Source organism: Poecilia reticulata, linkage group LG14 (assembly GCF_000633615.1).
Source record: "Poecilia reticulata strain Guanapo linkage group LG14, Guppy_female_1.0+MT, whole genome shotgun sequence".
Taxonomy (NCBI): domain Eukaryota; kingdom Metazoa; phylum Chordata; class Actinopteri; order Cyprinodontiformes; family Poeciliidae; genus Poecilia; species Poecilia reticulata.
The window spans coordinates 11,008,292-11,020,730 of record NC_024344.1 but is presented as its reverse complement, the minus strand read 5'-3'; the positions used below and the strand labels follow the sequence as shown (position 1 = coordinate 11,020,730).

Below are 12,439 nucleotides of genomic sequence, written 5' to 3'. Positions count from 1 at the left end.
AGAGAGAGAGAGAGAGAGAGAGAGAGAGAGAGAGACAGACAGATAGATAGATAGATAGATAGATAGATAGATAGATAGATAGATAGATAGATAGATAGATAGATAGATAGATAGATAGATAGATTTATATGTGCAGCAAAATAATCAGCTGACCTGAATTTTTTGTTTCATTATGTTTGGGCCAGTAATAAGACAAAATGAAATATCTGGGTTCATTTGAACCTCTAGGTTCTTGCTTGCTGAGGGTCGCTGCAAACGTCATTGGAGAGTCGTACGCAAATGCTACGTGATCCCAAAGACACAGGCACAATACTGAGGAACAGACCGTAATGGAGAAGCTCACAAGTGAAGTAGAACAGGACCACAAATTAATCAGTTGAAGTGCGAGATTCTCTGATGACAGTTTAAAGAGCTCCTGAGCTCCAAAATAAATCCTTCCTGTATGTTTTGGAAAAGACAGGAAGTGCCACTTTTGATTCATGTACGTGGTATTTAGGTGAATGTCAAAACATTCACCTAAATACTGTGACTTTAAAGCTTGTGCATGTGAGGACTGTGGCAAATGATACAAGTTTTACGTGTGTGGAGTCGGTTGGAGCCCATTTGTAAACACAAGGGTTAAACAGTTTCACAGCAGAAACAAACTAAATGATGCAATCGCTGTTCCTGAATTGTCACCACTTCAAGTGTAGATGTCAGCTGTGGTTGTCTGCAGAGGTTTGTGTTGTGATTTAAGAGTTTTTGAAGCTTTTCTGTGGTAATATGTCTGCTTGTACAAATAAGAGGAACAAATATTTGCTAATGCACTTGTACTACTGTATGACTCACAAAAGCAGTAAAGATAGGATGTATTTGTAATCTGATATTGAGAGAAGGAGCAAAATAAAAAAAATAGTCTGCAGTGATTCCACAGAAAACCCTTCCCACTTCCAGAGAAATGCCGCCTCATTTTTGCTTCAGGTAAAAATGAAACAAACCCGAGTCTGTGCTTTGACACTTTCACTCTGCACTTATTGTTCAAACGTTGATCTCTACAGATGATAACTAAAGCTGTTTGCTTTTACATTTCCCATTAATCTTTGCAGGGTGTGATTTATTACAAAATGCATACCACATAAATTCAAATGTTATGTTAGAGCCACAAACTATTTCATTGGATTTATTTTATTTATTTATTTTTTAACCAAAATAAATTGTAACTGACAGTTACAGTTTTCAAAAATTTCAACATGTGAAAAGTGCCTGCATCTGTGTCAGACATTAAATAAAATTCAGTTCAACCACTTAAATCTACTTTGTGCACTTTTTTGTTTTTAGATTTGCATATTCAGAGACAAGATTTTGCACACTGCTCTTTGCAAAATAGCTCAAGCTCAGTCAGACTGGACACCAATTTTACGTACTAGATTCCTCATCTAGTTTTTAAACTCTCCTCGCCCTGTTGGATTTATAATAGAATTATAAACCCAACAGAGTTGCAAGTGCAGTAAAAACGGAAAAAGAAGGAAAATTGAGGCAGAAGCTAAACACAGCAGGAGCTTAGCACTTTTATATTACCTGATCTTGGTTTGAGTCCAAACACCGTCAACGTGGTGCTGAAATCAGCGTTGCGCAAACCCTCCTAAGGACACAGACGTTAGTTGGACTCAGAATAGATAAGCATTAGGTGGGATGTGAGCACACCAGACAACCAAACCCACCTCACAGTCTTCATTACCGCTGGAATTTTTACGAGCGCTCTGACACTTGTACTGTCAAGAAAAGCAAAACATTTTTATGATTTGTTTTTGTATTTTCTTTTTTATCACAACTGTATTTGACATGCACAGGAGGAGACATATGTTTTATTGCAGTAACAACATTTCCCACAATAGAAAATTATGACCTTTAATATGAGGATATTTATGTGGTAAAGTAAAAAAAAATCCACAATTATTTGTCTTTGCACAGTGTTTTTAGATTATCTAATCTTTTGATCTCCTTTCCTCACTCTTGTTTTCAATAGCCTGATAAGTTTGACTTTGATTCTGGCGAAATATTTCTGTGTTGATTTGGACTTATGCTTCGGATCTGTGCTGCAGAAACACTTAGAAGGACCATTTTTTATATTTCTAGGAAATAATAAAACAAGAACACAGGGAAATAAAAAAACATTAGAGAGGAAGAAATCAAGAAAAAAGTAGAAAGAAATGGGAATGGAAGCATTAAAGAAAAAAATGAAAGAAGGAACGAAGAGAGACAACAAAGGACAAAAGAGGAAATAAAGTCACGATGAAAAAAAAGCGATTAAGGAAATAAATAAAAGAAGGAATGAAATACGGAAAAGTATAAAGTTAGAATGGAGGATAGAAAAAACAGGAGGGTCACAAAGATGTGACTTTTAGACAATGAGAGCGAATAAAAACTGTAAATACAAATCCTTTTTCCAACTCCGATTGGCAGAAAACATAAACATCACTCTCCAGAGATTGCACTTTTTAAATAAATACTAAATATTCAAGCTAAAGGTTGGCTTGCCCTAAAATTGTCCATGTGATTTTCCGCTAGTACACAAAAATAATCTAATATTTGACATCTTTGCATGCTTTTGTTACTAGATGGGAAGAGATGCTGTAACCACTACATGACAGCGCACTGTTGAGAAGATGCACATTAATTAATTAACCACAGCGACTGAAATCACACGACCGTGACAAAATACTAGAAAGATTCAGCCGGCCTTGCAAAGACAGGCGTAGGTAACTGGATGCTGTTGCATGGCCACACCTTCAGGTAGTCCTTCCTCAGGTACTTGTTCCGCCTTGTTCGATCTTCGTTCTGGTTGAGGACGGGAGGAATTTCGGGCCACTTTGGATCGCAGTCTGACTGTTCTGATTTCAAGCTCCCATCAAAGGAGCAGGAGGAGGAAGGCTGAAACACACAAAGTTAACATTTAAACCACTCCCGCTGTCAGACCAAAACAGACAGAAGTGCATGAATTTTGGTATAATTGTGCGTAAGATCTCTCTGTACCTGCCCACTCAGCACTGAAGTGCCGCTACTTCCTTCATCCAGAGAGGCACTGAAAAAAAAACAGTACGAATAACATTAAACAAAAACCTTTTCACTCATCCAACAGAATAGAAAACATTGTGTGTTATTTGCCTAATTTTTAGCGTCACAGGAGGCGTAACAGATTAACCGGATCGAGGCTTTGAGAGGAAATTAAAACATCAATATTGTGCAGATTAGTTGTGTGATCAACCTTGAATCAAGTCTGAGTCAATTTCAGCTTGTGTTCATTCGATGTTGCATTTATTTAGTCTTTTCTTGTAATATTTTATTCATTTTTATCTCTTTTTGGTTGGATAAAATCAGCTGCTACCCTTTAAGGTGAGTAAACTTCACTCGGTGGATTTGTGGCTTTTCTGGCCAACTGTGACTCGTACCTTCTTGCAGCCTGAGGTGGGGGCCTCGGTTTGCTGCTGGAGCTCCCTGAGTGGCTCAGAAACCTGCAGAGAAAAACAAGCGCATGCATACTTAAACTTATACCAGTTTACTTCGCAAGTAAACTGGTAAAACAGGCGCGCTCTTATGAAACGATGCAAATCCAGTAATTCATTGGCAATGACACAATACTTTTCCAAATGGCTTAAAATACACACTGTCGGATATTCGCTGGAAACTTGAGCAACATGGGACAGCACCTAAAGAGTGAAAGTGATAATGCCCCCTTTGTGTTTTATGTTTCTTTTAACAATGGCACTGATTCACATCACAACAACTCAGATACAACCGCCGCGAGGAGACACTCCTTGGCAAGAGTGACATGCAAACCGGCTGTGAATGATCAAGAGGGAATAACCTGCGTACCTGTGCGCCCTGCCAGTCACCCTCCGCCGGTGGATCAGACTCTCTGCTCTGCAAATTAAGGACCGTCGTCTAAGACATCACACAAGCCAAAGTAGAAGGAAGAGAGAAGTAGAGGATCATCAGAAGTAGGAAGAGGGAGATTACATTTGACGAGACAAACGAAGGAGATAGAAATAATGCAGCAATGTTTGGGGAAACGAGGGGAAATATCGGCCAGAGTGATCAGAGACAGAATGACACCAAAACACTTTGGCTTGATACAAGCACACTTTAATGGATTTCTTAAAAGTTACTTCTTGTGATAGAGCAATAGAAATAAATACATTTCTTTGCATGAAACAGATGTGAAACATCGTTTTGAATATTCTTAGACGGTATCTCTGCAAACATCTGAACTCTGAGATTTATGCTCATTTTGTTCTTTGTTAAATAACAGAAGTTCAGTCAGAATGGATAGTCTGTAAACACAAATGTATTTCTGTGAGCAGATTTTTCCTTAACTATTTTGACGCTTCTAACGTTTAGGTCCATCCATCCTCCTGTTAACTCTAACTTAGGCTAAAAATTGGAGTTTCTGAAAGCGAAGGAGTTTTTAAAGAGACAGAGGCCTAATTTGAGGGCATTAAATCAGAAAGTAAAATTTATGTAACATTTTGATAACTGAAGAAAACATAGCTACTTGATTATGCCATAAAATGGCACAATGAGAATGGAAAACACACAATACTCCCCCTTTAAAAGGTTCAAGAGAGAAAAATATTCTTTACCACCCTTGTGCTACAACCTCAACCTCATCTATACGCACCTGCTTGCAACATAAAGTAGAGCGAGGAGCGAGGAAAAGAGTAGAAATGTAGGATTACAAAAAAAGATGAAGATCTGCCATGTGTGTCGTCACGGCGACTCCCACCCACCTGTTCTGCTGTTCCTGCTGCAGAAGCTGCACAGCGATCTTCCTCAGATCCAGCACTTCTTTCAGCTCATCATCCTCTTCCTCAGCAAGCTGGTCCTTATCAGAACTGTGAAAAGATGAGCTTCGAGTTTACATTAAAGTCTTTATTGCAAACTTTAAAAAACACGCAATTCTGGACCTGAATTATAATTAAATGAACTCATTCTGTGTTTATCCATCTAATGTATGGTTTCATAAGACAGAAGGACTTCACATGACTGCCTCGCAGCAGGTTGCATTTGTTAATATCAGCAATAGGTGGGGTTGTGTTTACATAAAGGAAGCCAAACCGCCACATTAAATTAAACTTGGCAGCTGCAGAAGCTGGAGCGTGCAATCTATGTCTGAACCAGACGATCAAATGAGAAGACACCTTCAAGGCCACTAGATAACTGACCTGGGATTGAAAGCGTTAATCCTTATGATCTGGGTTTTGTTTAAGTTTATTTGAGTAAACGCTCATGCGTCTGAAACTACTGCAGTATATATAAACATCAAGAGAGAGCAAGAATAAACATGTTTTAAAAAAACAATGCATAGCTACAGTTGCCTGGTTCTGTTTATTCCCATTACTCCACCCTGGTGCAGCAGACAAAGGGCCAAAATATAAAGAAAGCAAGGCTGTCTTGCTTTAAGCCATATTTAAGCAAATGAAAAAGCAATAAAAATCCCTCCCTCCACTTTCATGCTGTCAGCTCGATTGCACAAGCATTTCAGTTTCTACATGTTGCTTTTGACGCAGTGTGGATTCATCTTGAGCAACTAAATTTGCTTTTGAATGCCGAAAAATTCAAAATATCGCTTCTGTCCACAACTTTGAAATCAGATGATCTGAACGAAACATCCAAAAATAACACCAGAAAACTACCGGAGTTAATTCAATCTGAAAATCAAACTTTGAGTGACAGAGGAACGCTCCCTGATCCAACAAGGTCAAGTGGAAAACCATTTTCCCAACCAAACTGGAGGCAGAAACTTCCCTTTTGTATCAGTCAACTGCTCAGAGAAGACATTTGTGGTGACACTAGTTTGGATTAGTGTTTAAGACAGAGGTAGAGTTAAAACCTGATATTTACATTCAATGTATACAAATTTGACTAAACTTTTAGGGTCTTGGGTTAGTTTTTTAGAATTAAAAAATATATATTTCTTCTTGTCAAGTGTGAGAATAATGAAAGGCCAAACATTTTCTTGGTATTTGATATAAACCCCTTTTGAATTATACAACTTGGGTCAAACTTTCTTGTGTTTTCTTCCACAAGCTTCTCACAGCAGTTTGCTGGGATTTTGGTCCATTCCTAAAACAGAGCTGGTGTAACTGAGTCAGATTAGCAGGTCAACTTGATCACAAACACCTCTTCAGATTTCATCACTAATTTTCTAGATGAGATGTTGAGATTTGTGATGGTCACTCCATAAACCACTTTGCAGCTAACATGGCTGTATTTTTAGAGTTATTGTCAATTTGAAGGACCCATCTTTGCCTGAGCTTTGAATTTCTGGCCGATGCCTTCAGATATAAACTCCTCCCGACACTGACAGAGGCAGAAAACACTGAACTAAAACCCTTTTTAAAGAGCTTACAGGGTCCGGCTGTGTTTGGTTTATCTCAGTTTGAATCCCAACTGTTCTGCGAATGCCTCCGAGGTTTGATGGACTCTTGAGATTGCAAAGATTATTAAGTTGTCATAATAAAATCTTTAACACCTTTTCACTGGAATTAAAGAGCATATGAATACAAGAGTTAAGCTCTTCATGGCTCCAGACTGGTTTTCTTATCTGGTGTGTTGAGAAGTACCTGTCCTCTCAAACCGTAAACACAAGCTCTCTGAAACAAAATGCGCTCTGTTGTTCCTCACGGTTAACAAAGGCAGATGTGTCACAAACTCTCTCTGACTTCTGGAAGTTGAGTCTGCGTGCGGCGGAGAGGAACGTGAGATAGTGAAGAGAGAAACAGGGATGGACATTTTGGCTCCGTCCAGATGAGACGCACCAATGAGAAGCACGTCCAGCTGAGTTAACGAGCGAGTTCGACCCTCTTGTCTTCAATGCAGCTGGGTGTTTTTATTCACAGAAGGACGGTTTCTGGATTACGTCCAACTACGTTCTCAAAAAGAGGAACTGCCTAACAATCGAATCCGTCAACGCCCATGTCGAGACCACGGAGGCCCTCCTCCCCAGGCGAATTCTTTTGAAAACCTTCGCCAAAGATAATTCAGAGAGAGATTTTTTGATAAGGTTAAAATTTTATTAGCTGAATAAAACGTAAACATTCATTCTCCAGCATTCTTGGTGTGACTAATAGTTTAATTACTGATTCTTTTAGCGACTAGATCCAATATAATCACTGAATTTAGAGCTAATATCGTCACAGTAGTTTCCTCTCGTTCCTTTCATGAAGTGCACAGTTTAGGCTCCCACACAAAGAAACTGTTCCCTTCAGAAAGACAAACTTGTGATAGATTTGAGATTTATCACATATAATTAGATTTAATGAGATTATAAGATGTGCTGACGCTACCCAGGCATTGTCTTCTCTACATATGTAAAGTTCTGAATCTGAGGAGTGCTGTAAAGTTCTCTCTCTCATTTTTCTAATATCATTTTTATTCTAGTGACTGGTAACATTTAGGTCCTGTTTTACACCTGTTTTATGAAAAACTACTTAGCAGACAATCTGCTAAGCAGTTTTGAAAATAATATGATTTCTGTAAAATTAACAATAACTGGCTGCTCACCAGTTGATTACTGATGATGCATCATTAGAAGCATTTTCTGCCAAATGTAATGGGTTTGTCCTGTAGTTGAACCCTTAGCAGAGGTCGTGCTGCAACGTGCAGAAAGCGGTTTCACGTTTTCTTCTTCTTACTTTAATTTAAAAGGCCCTCCCAGAAAGGTTACCGGAGCTGAAGTCCCTCTGTCTTGTGTACGAACGCAGACATCCCAACGCATCCCAGCTCGGGGCAGCATGGCGATTCAAAGCTTAAGTTCAAGTTCAAACAATTTTATTTCTGTTTTTAATATCGTTTTCTGAACTTCAGCCAACACGTTTAATTTTCCTGCTTTCTGCCATGGAATACTTTGCAGACACAACACATGACGGTGACTTGATTTTTGCGGATGCTTTAAAACCAGTTTATGTAAATGAATTTCCTAATAAAGTCTACATGTGCTTCTGTTTTGGCCAGTGACCTGGATGCAATGGCCGGATCACACTCCGGTGTTTTACTGGAACACTCTCAGTTTTGCTCTGCATTTGGCCGTGTGTTGTTTAGATTCATCATACAGCGTCTATTCAGAGTTTCGTCCTTTGCCCGACTTCTTGTAGATCTTGAAATAACAGAAGAGCATAATTCGTCTCCTTTAGTAAGCCTCTAAGAGGTTTTGACATTTAGATATCATGTGAGTAAAAATTATGTTTATTCCTTTCTGATCTGCTGCTTCCTTTCATCAGGTTGGGCTTAATAACTTCCCTGCAGTCCTTTGCCTGTTTCAACTCATGTAGCCCTTTGTTCATACTGTTTACATGGACAAAGTTATCTGACTTTTATCAAAACAGGAAAGAACAGAATCAAACTCCAGATTTAGAGTCATATATATTAGTCACTAATGTTTACAGCATGTCAAAACAACAGCTGCACAGCATCTGTACATGCTGGGTTTTTCCTTGTAATGGTGCTGCAATTCACAGTGAACTTTTTCACTGTTGTTATGTAATAATCCCAAACTTTCAAGAATTTTATTGGGATTCTGTGAAGCAGACCAGCAGGAAGTTCTTTAGTGGTTTTAAATATTATGAGAAGAGTACTAAAAAGGAGAAAAGTTTATTTTATCTACATTTCCTAGGCTAAATAAAGAATAAAATCCAACGCTGCTGCAGTTCATCTCAGTATGTATGCAGATGGTTTGTGAAGGATTTAGAGGTTTGTTGGGAAATATTAGGAACATGGATACGAAAAACAAGGCTGTAGAAAGCAGAAGCTGAAAATCTGGTAAATACTCCTGCAGCTGTAGGTATAGAGTGTTAAAGTTTAGATTAAAGTCTAGCACATACCGCAGCCAAACTTTACACACAGATGCTGAATTTCATGTATGACCAAGTATGCACTAATTTGCATAGAAAAGTATGGAAAAATGTGGAAAGGTTTGGTAGCCATACCCCAACAGGCTTGCATAAGTAACTAAAATGAGTTCTGACTCAGGATGACTAAAAAAATTCAGGCCACACCTATTTTTTATTTTTTTCTGTTAAAACATGTATTTTTTTCTTCTTCACATCACTATATGTGAAGTTTGAATGAGTAATAAAGATAAAAAAAAAGAACAGATGTCGTGCCGTCCTGTAAGCCTGCGTCCACAGACAGTGAGTCACTGATGTTTTAGGCATTTATTGTTTCCAGAGAGCCCCAGCAGTTTTCACGTAAAAGTGATGTGTGCTCATTTGCTGAATAAGAGAGTTGAGGGTTCAAACTCACCCAGACTCCTCCTTCCAGCTGTCTTTTTCTTTACATTGTTGGGACATGTTTAAAACTTTCTCCAGCTCCTGAAACACACCCAAAGCAACACTGCATGAGGATCCGGACAGCAAAATTTCTAGATTTATTTCTTCTTCTTTTTTTTTTTTAAGATCTCGAAGAAAACACAAACAGACAGAGGTACCTTTATACAAGACACATGGCTGCTTTGCTGCCCGTCATTCTCTAACAGAGCAGGATCCTCGTCGGGGTTGGGCTCTATAAAGTCATACAGATCCTGATCTGATAGAGGGAGGAAGCATCCGCGTTCGTCACACAACTGTCACATTTTAGGCACTTCATTCTATAACTCCCACGTGTCTCTGCTATTGCTGTCAAAGGGAATGTGTGATACTTATTTTGGGTAACCTTTGCAGGAGTCCATTTTGGAGAGCAGGGACAGAGCGTCGGCGCGGGCCGTCTCTGAGACCTGTGAGTGGAGGCTGACGGTGTCGTCGTCTGAGGGCTGCGGACGACATTTAAAAACAAAAACAGCCTCATTAGAAATGACTATTTTGTTGCTGGTGATGCAATACAGAACATGTGTTAGTGTGAAAATGATACAACGTAAAGATTCTTTTTACTTTGTGTATAAAACGTATTTATTTGTCTTAACCTCCATCGATCACTAACAGACGTCTGTGCTACGCTGCCTTTGACATGTTGCAGTTCCTTTGCTCCACCGCACAAACTGAAATATTACCAACAGGTGGATTACATGTGGTTTGATTCCCTCCAGTCTCTCCTGTCTGTTCTGATCAATTTTATTATTCCAGTAAATATTTTCCGCTGCCATCTGCCGTTTCTCCACGCAGCGTTGCAGTCATACACAGTTGAAACCTGACGTTTGCTGACACAACATACAAAGACACATATGCATTTTTTTCCCACACTAACTGATGTGAAATCAATACATTTTCCAGTTTTAAGTGAATTACCAATATTGTTTTTCTATTTGCTAAATCCCAGAATAATGAGAGAGAGAATTTGTTAGGCAATTTTTATTACTTTCTTCAAAGTCAAAATACAAACACACTTCATTAGTATTTGGTACCTCTGCCCTTAAACTGTATGATTTGGAATATTTTTTATAAAAGCTTCTCACAATAGTCGGCAGGAATTTTGACCCATTCCTCCTGACAGAACTGGTGTCGGCCATGTTGGTAGGTCGCCTTGCTTGAGTCGCACATGATTTCAGTTTTGCACATAATTTTTCATTAGGACTGAGATCCGGGCTTTGTGATGTCCGTTCCATAACACTGACTTTGTAACCTTTGAGCCACTTTGCAACTAGTTTGGCTGTTTGCTTTGGATCGTTGTCCATTTGGAAAACACATTTGCACCCAAGCCTTTACTTCCTGTCTGTCCAGAAATGACGGTCTTTGTCCCTGTGTGCATTTTCAAACATGAATCTGTTGGTTTTTTTATGTTTGTTTTGAAGTAATGGCTCCTTCCTGGCAGAAGTAAGGGACTCATTTCACTGAGGATAATCACACATTCTTACCATCTTGATAGGCTCATTTCGGACCACAGAATGTTCCTCTCTGGGATTTCTTAAAGTGTATTTAAATTTTTGATTTTGAAGAAAGTAATAAAAACGTGTCTTCTCATTATTGTAATCCTTGGTAATCCTAAATGATCAAAAACACGAAGCATTTTATCTGATTTCATGTCAGACAGCGTCAAAAAAACGCAGATGTCTTTTCATATAATGTATGTAAACTTCTGATTTCAACGGTGCATGTTGTGTGATTGACGTTTGATGTCTCTATTATTTCCTTTTTACCCTCTGGTGGTTCATTTTAATAACCACCTTCCATTTTTTTTTTGCTTCAGTATTTCTGTGCCTGCTGGTTTTGTTTTAGCAAGTTCAGAGCTAGATTGACAACTTAAAGATAACAATGTTTTTCTCTTCAGCTCTGTCTGACGAGACCTTGTGTTATTTCAGCTACCGCAGCCTTGGAGTTTTTCCGTTAATTATTGTAACCATGAAAATAACAAACCAAGTGAGAACAACAAACCTTTGACATCAGAGTAAAACACTCTAGTCCTAAAGTGCCTTGCAAAGTATGTATTGCACTTTTCCCACATTTTGTCATGTTCCAACCACAAAGTTCAACGTACTTTATTTTGATTTTATGTGATAGATTAATGAAGTTGTGCATTATTAAGTTAAAGGACAATGAGAAAAGTTTTTCAAGACTTCCTACAAGAAGGAAAATTGGTATGTGAATTTATTTTTGCCTCTTAAAAAACAAAATAGAAAGAACCTTAAAGCTGTTTGGGACTCCTGTTTTTATCTAATAATAACCATGACCATCGCCCTTCAATGTGTTTGAACTCTGACCTCTGTTGTAGACAGCCTCTTGTCACCATTGTCACTACCAATTCCAGAGTCAGGCCCATGATTCTTACTGGGATAAAAATCTTCCATGCTGGAAATACACAAAGCAGATTGAAAATGTTAAAACGAATAAACTACTAATTAGGTTTGGACACAACATAATGATGAATCTGTTGTTGCCTGTCAGTGAGGGGCTGTGGAAGACATCGTTTGCTGAGAGTCGGGAGGTCCAGGGTGTCTGGTTTCTTGTCCGTCCTACAAGCCTGGATGTTCAAGTACTTGAAGATGTGCACTTTGCCCTTAAGGCAAATCTGAAACGCAGAAAATCCAAAACTCAGCTCAGCTCACTGTCAACCTGCTGTTCCCACTGCAGAGAGAATGATCTCCTCTCAACCACTAGATGGTGCTCTCGCATCAGGTTCATTTCATTCTTGTTAGATGTTTACAGGTGAACATAAGCCCGTCTTACTTCGTATATGAGCACAAACGCGACGCTGGAGTGAAATGACACACCTGTGCAGGAGGAGACTGCATAGGATTGTTGTCCAGGATGATGTACTCCAGCTGCCTGAGTTTCCTGAAAGCTGGAGGAATCTCTGTGATCTTATTGCAGGAGAAGTCAAGTCGGATGAGAGGCAGATCTGCCAGCTCTGAAAAGGAAAAAAATGAAACCCTGACACAAACAGCAGAATGTACAGAGGTGACAGGAACGTAGCGAACCCGCTTTTCAACATTTCACCAAGTTCAAAAGTCCTCTGACTGGCTCCCTGTAGCTTA

The 12,439-nt window shown here is 39.0% G+C and overlaps 1 protein-coding gene across 1 annotated transcript in view; it reads right to left on the bottom strand.

The window, feature by feature from the left end:
- The window catches only part of lrch2 (leucine-rich repeats and calponin homology (CH) domain containing 2), a 39,925-nt gene that overhangs the window by 13,407 nt on the left and 14,079 nt on the right, over window positions 1-12,439 (bottom strand). Inside the window, exons 5-17 of the mRNA XM_017308608.1 lie at window positions 12,176-12,312; window positions 11,843-11,973; window positions 11,666-11,753; window positions 9,688-9,784; window positions 9,464-9,561; window positions 9,280-9,347; window positions 4,767-4,871; window positions 3,853-3,921; window positions 3,429-3,491; window positions 3,013-3,061; window positions 2,767-2,910; window positions 1,701-1,751; window positions 1,558-1,621 (exon numbers count right to left, since the gene is read on the bottom strand). Coding sequence (XP_017164097.1) covers window positions 1,558-1,621; window positions 1,701-1,751; window positions 2,767-2,910; window positions 3,013-3,061; window positions 3,429-3,491; window positions 3,853-3,921; window positions 4,767-4,871; window positions 9,280-9,347; window positions 9,464-9,561; window positions 9,688-9,784; window positions 11,666-11,753; window positions 11,843-11,973; window positions 12,176-12,312 — 1,164 coding nt within the window. The remainder of the gene's footprint in view (window positions 1-1,557; window positions 1,622-1,700; window positions 1,752-2,766; window positions 2,911-3,012; window positions 3,062-3,428; window positions 3,492-3,852; window positions 3,922-4,766; window positions 4,872-9,279; window positions 9,348-9,463; window positions 9,562-9,687; window positions 9,785-11,665; window positions 11,754-11,842; window positions 11,974-12,175; window positions 12,313-12,439) is intronic.